General features: G+C 32.7%; 1 protein-coding gene across 1 annotated transcript; it reads right to left on the bottom strand.

Moving 5' to 3' along the window:
- Positions 1–8,916: 8,916 nt before the first annotated feature.
- On the bottom strand, positions 8,917–11,523 carry LOC100266829 (probable carboxylesterase 15-like). Its single transcript, XM_002266205.4, has 2 exons — positions 10,732–11,523; positions 8,917–9,356 (listed from the first exon to the last, which is right to left on the bottom strand). Exons 1-2 carry the CDS (start codon positions 11,394–11,396, stop codon positions 9,044–9,046), a joined length of 978 nt encoding a protein of 325 aa, XP_002266241.1. The 5' UTR covers positions 11,397–11,523; the 3' UTR covers positions 8,917–9,043.
- Between the last annotated feature and the right edge of the window lie 11,511 nt (positions 11,524–23,034).

Here is a 23,034-nt window from a genome sequence, read left to right as displayed (position 1 = left end):
AGCTTGGTCCAAGTGCATTGCTTCTTCCTCATCATCCACATTGTTTGCCTTCCTCAATTCCATTTCTCTTTTTTCACTCAATGCTTCAAAAATTACCTTGAAATGTCTCTAAAACTTCACAAAAACCATTAGTAGTATATCTTGCAAGGGTAACAATGTATTACTTGGGCATATTAGGCATAATTACTACTCAAAAGTTATGGAATTCATGGGAATTATTATTTAAAATGTGTGATTTTTGAGTAGTAATCACTAGTGCTTCTTATAGAACTTGATATTCAGTACGTCTCTTAGAAATCCATTAAGGGGAGCGTTGTTGCAGATCATTTAGCATCCTTACCAATAATCGAGAGTAGACTAGTTGATGATGATTTTCCAGATGAGGAGTTTGTTGCTATGACTAGGTTATTAGGTTGGCACATGTACTTTGATGGAACAACTAATCATTCAGGGTATGGGATAGTGTTTTGTTGGTATCTCCCTAGGGTGATCACATTCCGAGATTTGTTCGTTTAACATTTTCTGATTACCATCCCACAAGAAATAATATTGTTGAGTATGAAGCATGTATCCTTGGTTTAGAGACTGCATTAGAGCTTAGCATCACATAGATGGATGTACTTGGTGATTTCAATCTAGTACTCAGACAGGTTCGGGGTGATTGGAAGACCAGAGACGCGAAGCTAAAACTATACCACACCTACCTAAAGTTATTGATCAAAAAATTTGAGGAGTTGAAATACATTCATCTCCTTAGAGCACAAAATCAGTTTGTTAATTCCTTAGCTACCCTAGCTTCTATAGTTGACATTCCAACTAATGTGATAATTCGTCCCTTCTTATTGTCACTTGATTGATGAGACAGAGGTCCAGGATGACCTACCATGGTTTCATGACACTCATCAGTTTCTCAGATCTAGAACATACCCTGAGGTTGTGACAACCAAGGATCAGAGAGCATTGAGGCAATTAGCCACTATATTTGTGATATGTGGAGAGACTTTATACAAACGATTGATCGATGGTATGCTTCTCTTATGTTTGGATCGAGCCTCTGTAGATCGAGTGATGAGAGAGGTTCATGTAAGAGTTTGTGGTCCGCATATGGGTGGACACATGTTAATGCGTAAGATTAGGAGATTGGGATAAAAGGTTGACTATGGAGAATGATTGTTGTCAGTTTGTTCAGAAATGCCTAGAGTGCCAGATGCATGGAGATCTTATTCATATACCGTCCTCAAAGTTACATGCTTTGACATCGCCATGGTCATTCTCAGTATGGGGTATTGATATCATTGGAAAGATCTCGCCAAAATCTTACAATGGCCATGAGTTCATCTTAGTAGCTATAGATTATTTTACTAAGTGGGTAGTGGCTGCATCATATGCGAAGTTGACATCCGCTATAGTTGCCAATTTCATCAGGTCACATATTATCTATCGTTATGGAGTTCCTCATGAGTTGATTTCAGACAAGGGAGCACACTTTAGAGTTGAAGTTGAAACTTTGTTGCAAAAATATGACATTCAACATCATAAATCATTTGCATACAGGCTGCAGACTAATGAAACGATAGATGTTGCAAATAAGAATATAAAAAGGATTCTGAGAAAGATGGTTGAGACTTCTTGAGATTGGTCAGAGAAGCTTCATTTTTCTTTATGGGCATATCGTACTTCTTTTTGCACTTCTACAGGAGCTACACCTTACTCCCTAGTGTATGGTATGAAGGCTATTTTGCCCGTTGAGATAGAAATGGGTTCATTGAGAGTGACCCTTGAGTAGTAGGTTTCTGAGGTAGAGTGGACTCAGGTTCGATTTGATCAACTTAACCTTTTGGATGAAAGAAGGTTGAGAATTGTAGACCATATTCAGCCTTATCAGAGGAAGATGACTCATGCTTTCAAGAAATGGGTTAGGCATTGGCCATTATAGAAAAAAGATTTAGTTTTGAGGATTCTTAGAGGTCTGATTAGAGACCCTAGGGGAAAGTTTAGACCTATTTGGAGTGGACCTTATGTTATTCGAGAGCTAACTCTAGAAGGGGTTGTATGGTTAACTGACCTAGATGGAAACCAATTTTTAGTGCCAACCAATGTGGATCAGTTGAAGAAGTATTACATTTAAGATCATGGTCGAAGGATGGGTGGCTATCGTTTTGGTTAGCCTTATATCTTATCACACCCATTTCACATACAACCCGTTGTTAGCCCCTTAAGCCTCACGAATACATTATAACATTTATTTCTTATAGCTCTACTTACCTTTCATCGCCTGGGTAGGGGCCTTTGGTTGTGTATGCATGTTTTACTTGGATAGTCTCATGAGTTTCAACTCTTTGATCTATTTTCTCTTTCTTGTTACCATCATCTTACACTTCTATTATGTTTTATTATTGTTCATTTTTCGTTTATTTTCGTGTTTTATCTTCTCTTGCTTCGTCTCACTCTCTTTATTTCCTCTAATCGATGACTTTTCACATTTTTAGTGCATCAAGGTAGTCATGTCACACCCTTCATTCCACCCGTTGACTTTGATCTAAATACCTTAGCTTTAGAGGTGACCTCAGGATTGGAGCTTTATATACGTGTCAGTGATTGGAGTCGACATACTTCTAGGGTTTGTGTATGATTCATATTTTCATCGGTGATTGAGGAGAGTTTATTCATTTCTATTCTTTGCTTAGTGGAGTTTCGGTTTGTTGATACTAGTGTTCTCATAAATTAAAAAAAAAATGCGATGATAAGTTTGTTTATAGTAGTGCATTCCACTGAGCATTCATTAATATTTGAGGGTTTTACTTTAGGTTATTTATCACTGAGCTCATATGTGAGCCTTTTGAGAGCATCCCACTCCTTGTGATACTCATGTTTTCAGAGTGACAACAGTTTGGGAGAGTTTTATGAGATCCTTTGCTTCATGGATTAGGGTTGATATACATTGGATGTGAGGATTGAGTAACCCATCCCTAGGGTCTTTGGATCACTGTCTTCATTACCATTCCATCTTTGGTGACATAATTTTCTTTAGTTGCACTAATATGAGTTGGTCATCATTCTTTGCACCTTCTCACTTCTCTCATTTGTTTCCCATCATCTCTTTTCATGTTGGTTATTCCATATTTATTTATTTCTTACATTGATACATGTCTTTGATTTATTAGCCTCTCCATATCCATTGCATATTGCATTGACAACCTGATAATTTCTCTTTTATCTTATATTTCATCATTGACACTTCCATTGTTTGCTATCAAGTCTATTGGCTCACGAGATTATTCTACACATTGCATCTTATACACGAGGGTATTGGGTTTGATCATTGGGTACTTGAATTTAGTTTCCTTTCATTTCTTTCACCCTATTACCCTAAGCCTACATTACGATCCATGTCGTAAGACCACCTTAAGGCTATGAGATTGCATGTTATCTTCGACAGTCTTCAGTTGGGTAGGTTTTAGCAATAGGTTGAAATATGGGTGTTGTTGTGCTTTCCGTTATGGAAGATGCTTCGAGTGACATTTGGTTCATCTTCTGCTTAGTCTGATGATGTTTGGTAGAACCTGAGTATGAAGATAGTATTTAGTTGGTGATATCAGTTTCGTCTCTTTGACACACCAGATGCCTATATTGGGCATATTACCCTCATCATGGGATTTTCCTAGTTGTCATTGGTTTGTACGACTCCCACATCCATGATTAGTGGGGATGCTTAATTGGTAATGAAAAACCTTTTTCATATGCTACGTATCTACTCTGTTACATCTTGGCCCAGTACTTTAGGTCATCATTATATGGGCGTGTTATCTTTCCTTTAAGATGCTAATATTTGTTTGATTGTTGGATGCACAAATGGATAATTGATGTTGTTCGTTCCTCCTGAGATTTGCATATTAGGTGCTATATTGGGGCATATCCCTCTCTCGTTGAGGAGATCTAATTGGGGCAGTAGTGCATGGATGATCAGTATTGATTACTTCATGTGAAAATCATTTGCTATGCTAGAGCATATTTCTCGCATTGACGAGATGGATAGTTTTATGTCTTGTATTTATGATTCCCTATTTTACACAGGGAATTGGCATATCCATGATAAGTTATTATTTTTGTAGCTAGTTCACCTCCTGATTTGAGTATACTTTTCAGGATTCTCATCATTTATGATATCATAATCAACTTCATATGACTTTGTTTCAGACTATACAGATCATATCAGGTTCCATGTAGAAAGCGTCGATGGATTCTTTAGACAAGTATTTATGAGATGATTTGTTTTCGTCATAGTCGTTCTTTTGTCAAACTGTGATGTACATTTGTTGAGCTTTATGTTTGAGATTAGTTGACTTGGAATTTATTTGAGATATAAAGAGATTTATGTTTATACTTCTTAAGACCTTTATCGTGATGTGTTGTTTCTTTCTTATTACGATATTTCCAATTACTTGTTTTGTTTGACATTCTAGTAGCTTGATGGACATTTGATATTGGGGCATATCCCCTTCTTTGAGATCATCAAGTTTAGGTTAGAATATGTTATTACCTAGTTTAGGTTTTGATTTTTACAAGTCATCACATTGGAGCATATCCCCAGTGTAGAGATTATTAAATTTTTCTTTACCATTTCCATAGGTGTTTAGAGACACCACTCCCATAGGTGTTCAGAGCCACCATTTGCATAGGGGTTCAGAGCCACCATTTGCATAGGGGTTTAGAGCCACCATTTGCATAGGCGTTCAGAGCCACCACTTACATAGGTGTTCAAAGCCACCGTTTGCATAGGCGTTCAAAGCCACCATTTGCATAGGCGTTCAAAGCCACCATTTCCACAGGCATTTAGAGCCACCATTTGCATAGGCATTTAGAGCCACCATTTTCATAGGCATTCAGAGCCACCATTTTCATAGGCGTTCAGAGCCACCATTTGCATAGGCGTTCAGAGCCACCACTCTTATAGGCATTCGAGCCATAATTTCCATAGGCGTTCAGAGCCACCATTTGCATAGGCATTCAGAGCCACCACTTACATAAGCGTTTAAAGCCACCACTTGCATAGGCGTTTAGAGCCATCATTGCCATAGGTGTTCAGAGCCACCACTCCCATAGGCGTTTAGAGCCACCACTCCCATAGGCGTTCAGAGCCATCATTTCCATAGGCATTCAGAGCCACCATTTCCATAGGCGTTCAGAGCCACCATTTTCATAGGCGTTCAGAGCCACTATTTTCATAGGCATTTAGAGCCACCATTTTCATAAGCGTTCAGAGCCACCATTTTCATAGGTGTTTAAAGCCATCACTCCTATAGGCGTTCAGAGTCACCACTCCTATAGGCGTTCAGAGCCACCACTCCTATAGGCATTCAAGGACACCTCCTCGCATAGACTTTTAGAGCCATCAATATCATAAACGTTTAGACCCATCACTCTCATAGGCGCTCAAAACCACTTTCTTTGTTAGGTTTTCACAACCATTCATTTTCTCATTCTTAGCATTCAGAGTCATAGTTTCCTAGTGTTTAGAGATGATAGTCTCCATTCTTTGTCCTCATCATTCCATTGTATTTGTCATGTTGGTTAACCCATTGCTTTGGTTTCCTATAACCTCTTATTTAGGGTATTTCTTCCCTTGTGATTGGTCTATCTTGTGGCTTATCAGGTCATGTGCTAAGATAAAATTTTTGGTCTTTTCTTAGTTCTTTGGTATAGTTCACTTCATTCCACTCATTACTCATATTTATACTTGCATTCCTTACACTCATGATCTCTACCAAAGAGGGGCATATTTGTAGACTCTCTATTTTGTCTCCTTGACACATACCTTGATTAAGTACTTTTTCAATACTTTATAGCAGTTCTTGGAAGCCTATTGTTACTCACATATCTTACATATTTAAGTCATTCTGGATACTAGATATGTATTTAGGACGATTTGTTTAGACTTATTTAGGCTTATTAGACACTTGGCTCATTAGGCACACCTGGCCCATTTAGGAACACCTAGTCCTTTAAGGGCTTGCTCTAGTACCCCTAAGTCATTTGCATGGCTTACATGGCTTGCATGAATATGCGTCACGTACTTATATCTATTTATCTTTTATTTATTTATTTATTCATTTCATATTTATTTATTTTATATATGGTCATTGTATATTTTTGTTATCATTATTTTTATTATTATCATTATTATTCTTACCATTATATTTTATTTTTATTATTTTATTATTATTATTATGATTTATTTATTTATTTATTTATTCATTTTATTTTATTTTCATTTTTTTCCAAAATGCTTATTTTATTTTATTTACTTGGGCAAAAAAAAAAAAAAAAAAAAAAAAAAAAAAAAAAAAAAAACAGTTTCTTGAAGAAAAATGAAAGAATTATTTTTGGTAAGGAATGAAGTCCATTGGAAACTACATGGCTACCATGCAAAGTTCAGCTAACAATGCCACTTTTGATGCATCATCTTGTATGTATCGGTATAGGGCCCATTATTTTCTTTCTCCTATTACTAGGCTCATCACAATCTTGAAAATTCCAGTGGTAGCCTAATGGGGTTGCATCAGAAGTTGTGGAAGCAATGGAGAGGCACAGAAAAAGAGAGAGGATTGGGAAGGAGGAAAATGGGGGTTTTCAAAGGGTTTTTGCATGGGAAAAAAGTGGATTTTTAAAAAAAGGAAAAAAAAACAGAGAGAGTGGCGATTCTGAGGAAAGAAAGATTCTCATATAAGGGGGTTTTTGGTTTTTTTTTTAGTAAAGAAAAAAAGGGGTTGTTTGAGAGAGAAAGAACAAGGTAGGAGATATGGGTTTGAGATTGAGAAAGAGAGAGCTAGAGGGAGAGTAAGTGAAAATAGAACAAAGATTGGACCAAAAACAAAAAAAAAAGGTCAAGAAAAGATTCTCTGAAGAGAAAAAAAATAGAAGGGGAGAAAGAGAAAATGAAGATCTACGGGGATCTTTGGAGAAGCCAAGAAGAACTCCTAGGTATGATCCGTGTGACTTATTGTACTACTTTTCAACCTTCCAGATTGGCGTATTAATATTAGAGGTTATTTTATGATGGTTTGTGTGTGGGTTATCTCTATCATGACACCATCTATTACTTTTATGGTTTTGTTTGGATAAATGCATGAATTTGGGTTCATCTTTGTTACGTGATGTCTCGGGATCAACTTCTTGTGCCTATTATAAATCCATTCTCTGGAATTAGATAAGGTCTTCAAATGACAGTATGAATACATTCTTACATTAATTTAGTGACCCTTAAGGCATTTTTTTTCTTAACGGTAGTGTATTTTCCTTTGATGTATTTAATACAAATATTAAAATAAAAAAAATCAAGTGAAGTTAAATTTCATCTTTAATAAGAAGTTCTATCATTTCTATTTAAATGCGATCTAATCGTTGATGCCATAATATGGATGAATTTTCATTCACTCGATCTCTTTTTTAGATAGTTCATGTACATAATAAGATAAAAGAGACTGAAAATATTTCCAATCTAAATTCAATGAATAAAGATTTCCACATAAAGTACGAGAACTAACTAAACAAGAATTATGGAATAGGGAAACTCCATTATTTCCAAATTTTAATTTATAACTATAAAAATCAAGTCTTGGAACTAAAATTAGGTTTCTAGTAAAGTTAGAAACATAAATTGTATCTACTAAATCCATTATAAAACCGGTATCTAAAATTAAGCGTAGTGTTAATAGCCTCAATTTCCATTTTTGTTTCATTTCCCAACATAATGGTTTGCTTTCCATTACTTAGTTTTGCTTGTAATGTATCCCTACAATGAATTCATTTTGTGAATGCTTATACTAATATCAATCCACCAAGGGTTGGTGGTATATCAACTAAGTAGGATTCTTTTCCAACCAAGCCGTAAAATTATAGCAATATCTTATTCTATGACCTTTCTTATGACAAAAATGACATTATATCTTATTTTCGTCCTTTTGCCCATTGTGAGATGCATGAATACCTTGTTTATTTTTCTTACCCATGCCCTTCTTAACATATTTTTTTACTTGAAATAGTGAGGAGCCATATCAGGCTTTTTGAATTTAAGCCTCTGTTCTTCTGAAACATACATGACAATTATTCACTCATTTTCCATTTATCCTTTGGAGTATTATAAGTAATTTTGAAATAACCAAATTATGAAAGAAGGAAAGTCATTATGAAGTGAACAAGAAAACCTTCATATATTGCCATGTTCATTCCCTTCAATTGCGAAACCATATCACTCATCTTCATTATGTGCTCACATGCATCACTATGACCATCATATTTCATTCTTATTATTTGATCATAAGAGTACTTGCTAAGGAATTGGAAGTTCCTAGATTTAAAATAGCTCATTGTATTATCTAAATATAGGATTGCTCTATGAATTGTAAGAGTGATTAAACCTTTTATAATCATTAGACTATACAATTAGAATGCTCCCACTTTTCATACAAGGTTTTTTGTTCATCAGAGCTTTCAAAAGTAGGCTTTTTTGGGTGTGGGCTCTCTTAAGACATAGTCTAAATCCATATAGCCAAGTAAAATTCCAATTTATTCCTTTCATTTTTTAAAGTTTATTAAAATTCTTTTTATAATCTCCTTACGTGCTCTAATCATTTTGCTCTTCTTGAAATCTTCAAATAAGGTTCAATGAGATATCCTTAACCAAGATTCATCTAGCATCTTCAACACTTAAAACTTGTTTTACATATGTTACATATTCTATAAAAAAAAATTAAATAATTTTAAAATACATAAGTTTCTAACTAATTTAATTATATTTGATTTTTTTATATTTTCTATAATACAATTAAAAATAAGAAAATCATTTTCTTAATTTTTTTTTCTTTGATATTTTCGAACCAAACATAACCTTTAAAAGTTCAAAAAACAAACAATCCATTAATGACATCAAGCACTATTAAGATTACTATCAAATTAACATCTATTTAAGTTTCAAGCAAAAAAGAATAAGAAAAAAAAATAACAACTTAATTTGTAACTGCATCGTTTCTTTAAAACACACAGTTCATAACTTGTCAGATTTCTGAGAGATGAACCCTTGAATAACTTGCAAGACTGAATTGCCCACTTCTGAGTAAGGATCATTGGTGAAGAAACCATGTTCCTTTCCTTCAAATTCCACATACTCAATCTTCTTTCCCATGTCTTTCAGCTTCTTTGCATAGTCTTTTGCCCTGTCTTTCAACAGTTCACTGCCACCTACCAGCACTAAGACTGGATCAAGCTCCAGTGGTTCCAGCAATGGACTGGCAGGTCCGAACGGATTCGCTAATGGGTGGTCTGCTGTGTCACCAACCGGTAAGGATAACCTCCAAAACCTGCAGTTCCCCATTAATTAGACTTTTAGTTTTGTTCTTTTGTTAGTACATTAAGAAATATTTAAATGTATATCATATAGTACTAATTAATGGTACCTTAAAAGGTGGTGTGGGTGCATTGAACTTTAGCCATACTTGATATTGAAGATCTCCTTTTTCAAAAAATAAGAGATAAAATTTAACCCTAGAATATTATAATCTACCTTCACTATACCCCATCCTTATCCTAATTTTTTTTTTAATCTGTTGGTTTTAAAATTTCCTTATATAATCTCTTGACTGGATAAGTGATAGCCTTATATTATGTTTTGAGTGGTGGAGTCACTAATTTGGGTCCAATTGAGAGAAATGTTCATAAAGGTAGTTTTAGTTTATTAATAGTGCTTTTATTAGAAATAATTTTATAGAGAATTAGTTAGTATTTTTTTGAGTATAAATAATTTAACCCTTGAATCACTCCCAATTAAACATATTTCTTAATACAAGACAATAAGTAAACAATGAAATATCCCAAACAAAATCTAGTATGGGCAAGCATCATTCTAACACCCTTCCTCATGTGAAGTGAAGAGAGGTACAAATCCGTTGTTCTACCATACACATAGATTACATATCAATTTTTTTTGGGTTTGCTCGATAAATTAAGGAAATAAATATATAATGAGATTCAAATTTATGATCTCCCATCAAGCGAGACTCTGTCGTCATCATGTTAAACAGTTAATTTTCCTAAAAATTGAAGTTTATAGGATTAATCATCTAGATTGGTGTAGCATAATATTTTATTCACTTACGTTCTTTCCCAAAAGCTTGAATGTGTAAAGTTCAGGAGCATTTATTTTGGTATTGAATTGGGGCATTTGCATGTATATATTATGATTATATGACAAGACAGTAATGTGGGTCACTAATTCAAGGTATTGGGGGCACATGTTTGTATGACTCTTACTAATTAAATGGAAAATGGAGATGTCATTTTCAAAACTTTTTTTCTCAACAAAATTTGGTTTCAATGAAGGCCCTCCACATACTCAAGAGAGTGACGTTGCAACCCTAGGTATCCTCTCTAGAGGCTCCTTCCTATCATTTGATAATAGGGATATTTCTTCTTTCGATGGGTCATTTTCCAACTTGGTACCAAGAAAAGAATATTATTGATCATGTTTCAAATGCATGCGCACTTGTCATCCCAGCTTAGTGGAGGGGACAACAACTGAACAGCAATAAGCTTATAATTGACTCCAACAATGGAACCACAATAATCTGCTGTGATTTATAAACTACTTCTTTGGTTTATTTTTATTTTTATGTTGCATTCCACCCTAGTCTTACCAAAATAAGAAAGCAAAAACACAAAGCAAGAACGAGTGCAAACCTGTCAAGGAGCTCCAAGTTCAACATGGCTTCACTTGGACCCTCCTCTGATCTTGTTCTTACTGTACCCCCAAAAAATGGAGCCATCAACACATATCCTCGTACCTGAACTGGGTCAAGCCCCGGCGAACCTGCCCCCAGCTCAACCGCCAAATGGTGTGCCATGTTCCCTCCTGACGAGTCACCCACAACAAAAACCCGGCTCAAGTCAACCCTCTGGTCACTCAACCATGCATCACAATTTTCAGATAAAGCCTGAGCTTGAAGCCACTTGAGGGACGTCAAAGCATCCTCCATGGCTGCTGGCAGCCTGTGTTCCGGTGCTAGCCGGTAGTCTGGAGCCACCACAAGGGCGCAAAGCCCAGATGCCAGGCGGAGGCAGCAGTTATGGCAGTTGGGCCACGTGCGAGAGCCGACGCAGAAGCCGCCTCCATGGAGGTAGTAGAGAATCGGGAGCTTGGAAGTGGCGTTGGACTCCGCTGCGGGCTTATAGAGTCGGAGTTGGAGATTATGCCCCTTGTGGAAACAACAGTCTTTCCAGATGACGGAGCCATCGTCGTGGACTTGAATGTCGAGGGGTAGGGTGGCGGATCGGAGGGTGGAGCCATCACTATAGACTCGGAGGACGCCTTGGAAGTCTTCTACTATATGGGGGATGGAACCCATCTTCGTGACAACTACGTATTTGATCAGTAGATGGTTTGGTTAGGGAATATTGGAAAAAGTGAGATGTATATATAGAGGTGAGAAGGGAGGGGATGATAGTGACAATTGTTGAGATATAGCAGGTAGTTTTGTAATTTTGGGGAGGTTTTATGGAAGGTTTTCGTCCTATGATATAACCTTTCTAGCTTCCATTTTTTATATAAGGTTGAGGTTGGAGATTAATTTGGACCACGGCATTGGGTGTAGGCAACTGGCGCAATTAATATTGATTATATGGTCAATCACTAGCTAATAATGGGGTTCAACACCTATGTTTCAATTAATGGATACACATGGATCTTTTTTAAATTAGTGATTATTTAGTCCTAAATCATCATCCAATACATATTTCAATGATGTTTTTTTTTCATGGTAGATAACATATGTTATCCAATGTCGTTTCCCCCGTCCATATCATATTCAATCAATTAAACATAGTTTGAGAAAAATAATTAGGATATAAATAATGTGATAAGAACATAAAACTTCGTATGATACCTTTTCAATCAATACCGTTAAATTTTTCCGAAAATAAAGATATAGATTTGAAGGTGTGTTTGAACCATAGTATAATTTAATGGTTGAGATGAAATAATTAAGTAGGTAATATTAATCCAATAAGGCCTACTAACATAATTCACCAGCTGAAAATGAATATAATATGAGTATAACATATGTTAAAGCTACATATATGCTTCAATGCATGGTACGAAATACCATTTTTCCCTTGGAAATCATGGATATATTCCCCATGCAGGACAATGCATGCTTGACATAACTAGGGTTTTGTGGTGCTCTTTTCAATTTCCAAGCACCTTATGGTGTATTCTTGAATGCCAACTTAGAACAACAAGTGCTCCCATGACATTAATGGATACAAATTCATCGAATATAAGAGTTGGTTGATAATGTTTTTAGGAAACACTTATAGTTCAAAAAGATTTTTTTATTATTTTAGAATCAGGGATTTGATAAAATTTAAAAAGAATTGTAAAAAAAATTAAAAAATTATTTGAAGTGTTTCTTGGATAAGCACGACTGTATTCAACAATGTTTTTAGTAAAAATATTTTATTTAGAGGTATTTTTAAGAGAATTATATGTCAATTATTTCTCTAAAAAATATTATACGTGATTTTTTAGATTTTTAAAAGTGTTTTTTAAATTTTACAAAATACCTATTTTTTTTATAAAAAAAATATTTTTTAAATGAAAAATACTTTTTAAAATTATTATCCAATATATTCTTTTAAAAATAGAAACATTGACTAAATACTTAATCTTATCTTCAAAACTTCATTTGACAATGGGGAGGGCCCCCCTACGGAGACCTAGACTTTTGTCATTTGGAGTTTGTGGCTGGGTCACATAAAAAACAAAAAAAGAAAAAAGAAAAAAGGCTATATATTATGCAAAATAGAGGAAGTGACTGCAGTGAGAAAGGAGAATTGCACCAGAATTTAATCCAAGAGGCTTTTATCCTCATCCTCACACCCTCTCTCATCTATCCGTTTCAAACAATTGGAATCAAACTTAGAATCTCAACTTCAACATCCACATGATTTATGAGAAAAATTAAATGAACAACTTGCTAAAAGGTATTTTGTCCTGCTCTTTCTCTTGTCTTCTTCTCCCGCTGAGTTGTATCCTCAATTCTTGGTTATAGGGTGTAGGTGTAGGCCACTCGTAAATGCTGGGAGTGGCCCTTCCCACATTGTCTTTTCTGTGGGTTAGAAGCCTTGATTTTGCTACCTTGAACCTGCATGTATATGCTCATACATTGTATGGCGGCCTCCTTGATTTTTACTCAAAGCTAATGAAGCTGATGCGACAATGAATGATCATGTTAAAAGTTTTTAAATGAGAACCTCAAACCATAAAAGCCAAGGATAATGCGGCCTGTACGATTGTGCATATTCATTGACAATTACTTTTGATGTTCATATCCAGAAGTGTTCCACTAGCGACACCCACTCCAAAATCATTAGAATACATCAATTAATCCAGGTGTGATCATGCTCAATTCGTTGTACAACTTATTCCTGAATGACTGAGGATGGTGAAGAACATGTATGGGTTGTATTGAGAAGTCTCTTAAGTGTTTTTTTTTTCTTCCTTGTGAAACTTCTTTTCTCTTGTGAAGTAGTTTTTCCGATTATCTCGTTGATGGAAGTCATTATTATTTATAGGTAAAGTTAGGGAATCAAATTTGGAATTCCTAATATTTGATTGCTTAATTCAAAGAATTTGGTTTTTTAATTTTAACAATTTATCCATTTCAATAAGAAAATTTACCATTAAGAGAATATTTATTTTTAATTCTCTTTTGACTTCAATTCGAAGATTTATTTTTCTTTATTTAGAAAATTTGTTAACAAGAGAATATTTTTTTATAATTCGCTTTTAACTTTAATGATTTCCTTTAAGTTTATTTTGTAAGACTTGAGCCTCCCCGGCCTTCCATGTGGAAGGCTCTTTTCATAATTGGGTCTCTTTGCATAATTCTTCCCAAAAATTTACCATAACAAAAACAACTAGAACTTAAACTTAATAAATTTTTATTCAATTTTTATCTAAATAATCTTTTCTAAATAAAAGAAGGGTTGTGATACACTTTAACTTTCAATTTAAATTTGATCCTCTTCTCATGTTCTCTCAATTCACCAACTCCCAACATTTGAGAGCTTGTGTCTTCATTCATTCATTTTGTATCATCATCTCTCAAAAATGATAATATATATATATATTACATATAAAATTGTCAAGTGTTTGTCAAACTTTGTTTTTCCAAAATACCCTTTGTGGATTATATCCTTGCCCAAGCCCCAATGTTAGCTCATAGGCCTACCTCAAGCCCATCCCATATATCAGCAAATTGTTCCCAAATGTATCCCATCTAATTACCTTTTGGATTCTCCATCTTCTTCTATTCATTATCTCTTCCTGTTATGAATACTATTTGATATTACCAATTATCTTCTCATCATGATTACTTTAGCTAACAATGACTAAACATAATCTCATTTTCTTCTATTTTTATCCACTTTTCCATCACCATAAAATAAGTGTATTGTACCTTTTTTTTTTATTATTATTAATGTAGAATTTTTTTCCAAGTGTTTCTTCAAATTGTTTGTCATTATTTAGATTATATTTTTTTAGTCTACAATTTTTTTTTTGTCATTTATTAATACTAAATAGTATTTTCATTATTATATAATGACTAATTCATACATTATCAAAGGCATAAGTATTTATAAAATTTAAGGTTTGAAATTTCTATTATTATTATTTAAGAAAAATGTGAAGATGCCCTTATCATGAATACTATTTGATGTTATCAATTATCAACAATGACTATGCATAATCTCTTCTTCTTCTATTTCTATCCTCTTTCTATTGTACACTTATTTGAATAATTAAATTAAAACATTGGAATTTTTTTTTTTTTAATGTGGATTGTTCCCAAGTGTTTATTAAAATTGTTTGCCATTAGTTAAAAATTATTGGCTATGTTTGATTTCCATAAAGTAATAGGTAAAGAAAAAAAATGTGAAGAAAAATGATTTTCTCATATTTGGTTTATTATAAAAAATGCAAAAGAAAATTAAATATATTTAAAATTATTAAGAAATTTGTATATTTTTAAATGATTTAATTTATATATAGAAGAGTTAAATCATGAAAATTTTTTGAAATAATATATAAAAATAATTTATTGATTTTAAATATTTATTTTATTTTCCTTCACTTTTTTATTTCCTTTTTACTTTTCCTCCCTACTTTCTTTCCCTCACATTTTCCTTCAAACTTTTTAGGAACCAAACATAGCCATTAAGTTTTTTAACACATGGATAATGACTTTTATATTTTTATGAAATATGGTAATAAATAAAATCTAAAATATGTTTTTTTCGTCATTTATTAATACTAAAAATATCATATTTTCATTATTGTACGTTGACTAGTTTATACATTATCAAAAACATTTTAAATAATAGTAAAAGCACATTTTTTATTTATATTTTTTTGTAACATGGTAATAAAAGAGGTCAAAACATTAACATCTTCTAGGACTATATTGTCATTATAAAATGAACCACCCATCCAGCCAGGTCTACTTTTCTTGAAAACCATTTGTTCTAAATGATATAGTGACATTTTTTTTGTTGGGGAAGATTGAACTAATCTCATTTTTGTTGAGGAATTTACTCATATGAGATCTCTTTAAGGAATTTACACCTTTGTGTTCACTGTAACCAATAATGGAAATAAGCTTCAATAGAAGTAAGAAGAGGAATTAAATGAAAGATTTTTAGTGCGTTTGACACTGATTATGGAAAGTGTTTTTAGCATTTCTAACCCTTGAAAATATTTATTTTTCAAGTATTAGAAATATTAGAAACACTTTCCACAGTCACGGGCAAACACATTCTTAATTTATAAAATAACAAAGAATAGACCTATGTTGACATTCTGACCTCTAGGTCCACCACTTGCAAAACTCCCAATAACATGATTTGAGATGATAATAATTGAAAATAAAATGGTACTTAAGTTAAAGAAATTGATTATAAATGTCATGTTTTTCAATTATTAATGAGAGAAGATGGTTTTATTACCACTTTGGGGATGTTTGGTATATGAGAATGAGAAATGAGAACAGATATTTTGTTTTCATTTCAAAAGATATAAAATTTTATTTTACTAAAAAAGAATAAATATATTTATTATCATAATTAAATTCTCCATGTTAGCAAATTCTTTTCTTATTTCCAAAAGAGGAAATAAAAAAATCAAACTTCATTCTAATTTTCAATAAGTATGATATCCAACAATTCAAGGGTAAAACAATAATTTTAAACTATTTTATATTATCTCATGGGATGAATGAATCAGAATACCACCTATTTGTGATGAATTGAAATCTCATTTATAAGATTTTACTTTTTACCAGAATCATTTTTTATTTTATTTCTACCTTCATAAAAATTATTCAAACACGAGAATGAGGGAAAAAATTGAATGAAATGTCCATTCCCACGTACCAAACACCACCTAAGCTTAATTTTAACTTTTGTTATTTAGTAAAAGGAAAATAGCAAGAGAACAAAAGAAGATCCTAATTTATCAAGAAAAAAAAAAGATAATTATATTGTGTTATTATGTTTATTTTTCATTAAGTTTCACACTTGCCATTTTTTAATCCTTTATTTTTTTATAATATTTTTGTCTACTTTACGATATTAGTATTTAAATTATATTTATTTTTAAAAAAGAATATATAACTTAAAATGTGCACTATTATGCAGTTGTGTCATGAATTGTTAGGTACTAAAATCAAATTTTCTCACGTGGGCTTAAATTTTTCCTCTTGTTGGCTTGTTTAGCTTTTATATCATTTTATTAAATCTTATACTGCTACATACAAACGTGATTCTTGGTGCATTGGAATTTATGGAAAACATCATTTGTCCATTATCCTAATAACTTTCCATTTCTTTTAACTTCTTCACGTTTCTCTTGTCTACTTCTATCAATTTCATACATAACATGAGCATTTTTAGTTTAATAATATTTATTATTATGTGTATATCATAATTATGATAATAACTTTTATTACCAGCTTAGTGTAGATCATATCTTTCTTACTTAAGGTTTTCTATGTCATTATTATTATGTTAATGAAGCATAAAAACTTTTCGTTACCATACACACACACACACACATTATCTGATGAAAAATTTGGATTGCTTCATTCCCCATCCTAGGATCAAGGTAGGTGCATGAAATTAATCATAGGGCTACTAGATCCTATGCATAGTAAAAACATAGCATTTAAAAACTTTTCAAGATCTAGAAAAACAAGTTTGGTGTGTTTACCTCAGATTTGAATGTTCTCAAATCAAATATTTGTGGTGCAGATTGTTTTCGTATGTTGCAAAAGTCATTGGAGATCTTGTAGACTGTTGATTTTCCACTCGATGACCCAACCTTGAAGTTAAGCATTTAAATGGTGGAAGTCTGGAGGGTGGAAGTTAGGGCTCTCTCTTTGGAATATAGGGAGAATGGTGATGGAAGACTTAAAACCCTAACCCTATAAGGGGTATTTATAGGGTTCCTACTAGGTTTAAGTGACTTGAGTCTATCTTGGGTTTAGGTCACTTAATTTAGCCTAAAAAAGTCTTAATTAATTAATCAACCCAACAAGGCTTTAGTTAATCAATTAACTCCTTCTAGGGATACAATCCCCTGTGTAATCATGCACAATTACTAAAACGCCCTTATTCACATTAGTGAATTAAGAACTAATTCAACCCTCATAAATCATGTCATCAAGGTGTATGAGCTCAAACAGATTTCATAGGGTATTAGAGTGCAATTGACGCGCTTTGGTGGAATGTTGATTAACCTTCAAAATTGGATTATGAGGAAGTCAATATTTTTTATGGGTCCTAATGGTTTGTGTTTAAGCTCATATTCTTTGTTGGCACAAATTTTGAGGTTTTATGGAAAAGTAATCATTTATGAGCATAAGAGCATTTTGGTAAAAGCACAAGGTTGTATAGGATTTTCTAATTCATTAATTTTTATTTTCTTGATTGGGTTAATTAATTAATTGAAGCCTATTAGTACTAATTAATTAATTTGTACTAATGGGATAGATTATGCATCTCAATCCCAAATTGGGCAAAAAGTCACTTAAGCTCATAAAGATGTCTATATAAACCTTGTTAGGGATTCGGGTTAGACACTTGGTTGTTCACAAAAGCGATCTTCCATAAAGCCTCCATCTTTCTCTCTCTAAAGGTGTGTAGCCACACTATACAATTTCCAAGGTTTAATAAATGAGTTATCAGGTGGAATATCACAAGGTGTTTGAGATCCACATCATCAACTGAAATATGATTTGTGAACATCTAGATTAAAGATAAAACTTTTAAGCAACGAGATTTAAGTTTTATCACTTTATGCTTTTGTTGTGATTAGATCTAGCATCTCTGGGTTGTTAGGTAGCACGTGTCTATGATCTGAAGGTTTTCTAAACATATGAGTACTACATCACCTTTACTGATGATTACTCTAGATTTGGATATATTTACCTAATGCATAGGAAATCCAATGCCTTAAGATGAATTTCATGAATTCAAGGTGGAATTGAAAAATCAATTCGATAAAAATATCAAGACACTTCAATCTTATTGAGGTGCTGAATACATGTCTAGTGAGTTTGATTCTTTTCTTAAGGAGTATGTGATTATATCTAAGTTGAGTTCACCCAAGTAGAACAAAATGGAGTAGCAAAAAGAAGAGATTGAACTTTGATGGACATGGTGAGATCAATGATGCGTTTCTCATCACTTTCCACACCCTTTTAGGGATAGGCCTTGGAACCGATAACTTACTTTCTTAACCTAGTACCTTCTAAGTCGATACCTTTGACTCCCATGGAGATGTGGATAGATTGTAAACCTAGTTTGCGACATATTCACATATGGGGGTGTCCAAAACATACGCAAAAACAAAGGTCGACAAGTTGGAAACAAGGTTTAAGGTGTGTTAGTTTGTAGTTTATCCAAGAGGAATGTAAAATTATTACTTTTATAGTTAGGTTGACTAGAAGACGTTTGTAGTATAAACATCGAATTTCTATAAGAAAGTTTTATGCTAAGTAATGAGGCAAATAGTGATATAGACTCGAGAACACTTGAGGACAATCCTACATCAGCATAAGAGAATATGGATCTAGGGCTATAGACGCTAGCCATTTCCAATACTTCTAGTACATAGTGTCTTGTTGTAGTGGAAGGGTTGTTATACAATCGGATATGTTCATGTATTTGGGACAATATTTTGAGGCAATTTCAAAGGAACATAAGACCAATCCCACAGACTAAGCAACATTGACACACATTTATGGCAATAAACTACAAAAATAGAGTTAGAATCTATGTATTTTAACAAGTTTGGAAATCTTATAGAGGTACTTGAAGGGATAAAATTCATAGTTTATAAGTAGGTTTACAAGAGGAAAAAGGGAGTAGATGGAAAAATTAAAACATATAAAGTTAGGTGTGTAGTTGAATTTTATAATAAAAAACCTAATTTGGACTTTGAGGAAACCTTCTAGTTGGTAGTTATGCTCAAATACATCATAATACTCTGATCTATTGCAGTGCATCTCGACTATGAGATACAACAAATGGATGCTAAGACAACCTTCTCGAATAACTATCTTAATGAGAATATCTATATGATACAACTAGAAGATTTCATAACAAAAGACTAAGAGCATGTAGAATGCAAATTGCATAAATCTATTTATAAATTAAAGAAAAAATCTTACTCATGGAACAAGCATTTTGATTAGGCAATCACACCTTTAGTTATGATCAAAATGAGATTGACCTTATGGGTACAAGAAGGCACAAGAAAGTATGATGGTGTTCTTGATCTTATATGTAGAAGACATTTTACTCATTGAGAATAATGTAGGGTTATTCTCATTAGTTAAGATAGGCGTAATATACTCTAAGGATTAAGGCCCTTAGATACTACAAGAATAGGAAATTTGTATTATCTTAAGCCACTTATATTGAAAATCTTTTGGTTAAGTATGTGATGTAGGACTCCAAGAAGGGTTTGTTACCTTTTAGACGTAAAGTTCTACTTTCTTAAGATTAGTGTCCTAAGATACAGAAAGATCACATGAAGGTGATACCCTATGCCTCTACAATGGGTTGTCCTATATATGTGATGTTATTTACTAGACCAAATATTTTCTTTGATATAAGGATGGTGAGTAGATATCAGTTCAATCTAGGACCAAAGCATTAAATGATGTCTAAGTATATACTCATGTATCATATGAATATAAGGAATGATATGTTTGTATATGATTGCAATGAGTCAGTACCCTTTGGTACATAGATTTAGATTTTCTATCTAATAAGAACTCTCATAAGTTTACCTTTGGTTTTTTGTCCACTCTAGATGGTGGGACTATTCGTTGGAGAAGTGTGAAGTTATCTTGTATTGTTGATTCCACTATGGAAGTCGAGGTCTTCAATGGGTTCTCAACCTTGTTTGATGTGTTATTATTTGGTTAAATAAATACCTCTGGACCCCATATTTTGCTCAATGCGTTCCCACTCAATGACGCAACTTGTTTTTTTTATTTTTTTGGTGAAAAATATGATTTTATAGAAAAGACTTAGAGTCGCCACTTATTTTTATTTTATTTTTAAGGGAAAACAAAGTAAGAAAGAAAACCCTAAGTGTGACTCTTTATTTAGAAAAGACAGTCTATGGAAAACCAAAGTCAGGTCCGGGGATCAAGTTACTTATTGGGAAGGTACAGTAAAAAGATCATGACACCCCTCTAAGTCCCTAAAAATGGGTCTCTACTAAATAAGGTGAAGCAAGTTTGACAATTGATAAGGAAATCAATAGATACCAATGAAATGATCGAATAATAAAACGAATCATGCATAAGGATAAGCAAAGTGGGAATAAGATCATACCTTAGTAGCAAGTAATAGTGTGCTATCACGGAAACAAGGTTAACTCAAGTACAAAATTATTAAATGCATATTAAGACAAAGATCAAGTGATATTCATTAAGTATAACATTTGACAATCAGAAGAGAAAACTCATATTTAGGGGCCCCACTAAAGCCCAATTTATTTTACATGGATTAATCCCACAAAATCCAATATTTTGGAATTATGAAAAAAAAAATGTCTTCATGCTTATTAAAAATAAAGGAAAACGGAAAATTATTTTTAAAATCAAAGAAAATATATGAAAGTGTTTATCTGAAAGGAAGGGTAGCAAGTTTATTTAAAAAACCGGGATTTTTAATGACTTAAAATCTTAATGAAGGATGAAAAGTGGTAGAATTAAAAAAAAAATATTTGAAATCTGGAGTGGGATCAAAATTATTTGAAAGAAAACTAGAGTTTTGAAAATTATTTAGAAATTGAAATCTTAAAAATTAAATTAAAAAAAAAAGAAAATGGAATTTTAAAAAAAAAATTTGAAAATGAGAGTTTTGAAAATGGGAATTTTGGAAAATTATTTGAAAAAGGGAAGTTTTGAAAATTGAAATTTTGAAAAATTGTTTGAGAATGGATTTTTTTTTTAAATAATAATGTGATAATTGAATTTCTTAAAAATTAAATTTGAAAATTAGAATTTTGGAAAATTATTTGAAAATTAGAGTTTTGAAAATTGGAATTTTGAAAATTGTTTGAGAATGAATTTTTTAAAAAAAAATAAAAAATTATGTGAGAATGGGATTGCTTAAAAATTTAATTTTTAAAAAATGATTTTTTTTTTTAAAAAAAAAAACATCAAAAGATGAATTAAAATGGTGACACGTGGCTTGGGAAGTTGTACTGGAAGGTGGCCATGCATTGATGAAGATCTGGTCGCCCCTATTCCGATGCAAAGCCAACTTAGTAGTTCCAATGGATCTAGAAACTCATAGACTTTCACGTGGCCATCTGTAACACCTAGTACTAATGAATTAAATAGGCAATAATGATTATCTTAGTACTTAACTTTAAGCATGCTTAATTAGATGTTAAAACTAGTTTAGTACTAATATTGTTTAATTATGAATTAAACTTTGATTAAGGTTAAGTGGGATTAATTAATGACTTAAGCATGCTTATTAGAGTCTTAGGGGCTGATTAGGGTTATGAAAACCTAAAGGACTAATGGGCAATTATGGGTTTTATTTTTGATAACTTGAAGGACTAAAGTGCAAAATATGGAAATTGGAGTTAGTGGAATGCCACCTCCTACTTAGGTGGATTGGTGGCAGCCATGTGGGTTGCCACCTCATGCTTGGCTACATGGAGACTCCTTTATAAGGGGATTGCAGCTCGTTTTCCACCATTTCACCTGCAACAACTTGGGTTAGAGAGAGAATCTAGAGAGAGAAAGTGTAGATTTGAGATAAGCAAGTTGTTTAATTTTGTAATTTTTGTTTATTTTGGTTCCTAATGGTATGCTGAAAAGAATTAAAGATAAAATTTGTGTAAAAGTTTAGTTTAATTAGTTATAAACATGTTTTAGTTGAAAATCACAATTAATTAAGGATTGAAGTATTTTAACTTAAGTATTTTATTAATGGTAAGATAAGCATAAATCTTTGTTTAATTTGGTTTGATTGAAAAATAGATTAGTAAACATGTGATTAATTAGGTTATTTGGACACTTGGGATTTGTTAATGGGTTAGGCTTTAAGAAAATCAAAATAGTTAGTGTTTGGTAATTAATTAGGGAAATTAATATGCATTGTAAATATTGTTTAATTCAATTCAAATTTGATTTGAAAACCTATAGGTACATAGATTAGAGAATATGAGAATTAAAAATTAGCAATAGTAAACTGTATAAATTTTCATGGTTAGGAAACCTAAATTATGTTGTTTCATTTCGGTTCCTCGTAATAGGCAAAGATCGCCTACGTAGAAAAAACACAAAAAGGAAACTGGTGTAAGGTAGGGAATTTTATGCTATTTTATGGTGTATCTGATTTCTTTCCTTGAATCATTTGTTAGAATTTCACGTTATTTCTATAATTTCA

Source organism: Vitis vinifera, chromosome 8 (genome assembly GCF_030704535.1).
Source record: "Vitis vinifera cultivar Pinot Noir 40024 chromosome 8, ASM3070453v1".
In the NCBI taxonomy this organism is placed as follows: domain Eukaryota; kingdom Viridiplantae; phylum Streptophyta; class Magnoliopsida; order Vitales; family Vitaceae; genus Vitis; species Vitis vinifera.
Note: the sequence above shows the minus strand (reverse complement) of the source record. Positions and strands in the feature narration are given on the sequence as shown.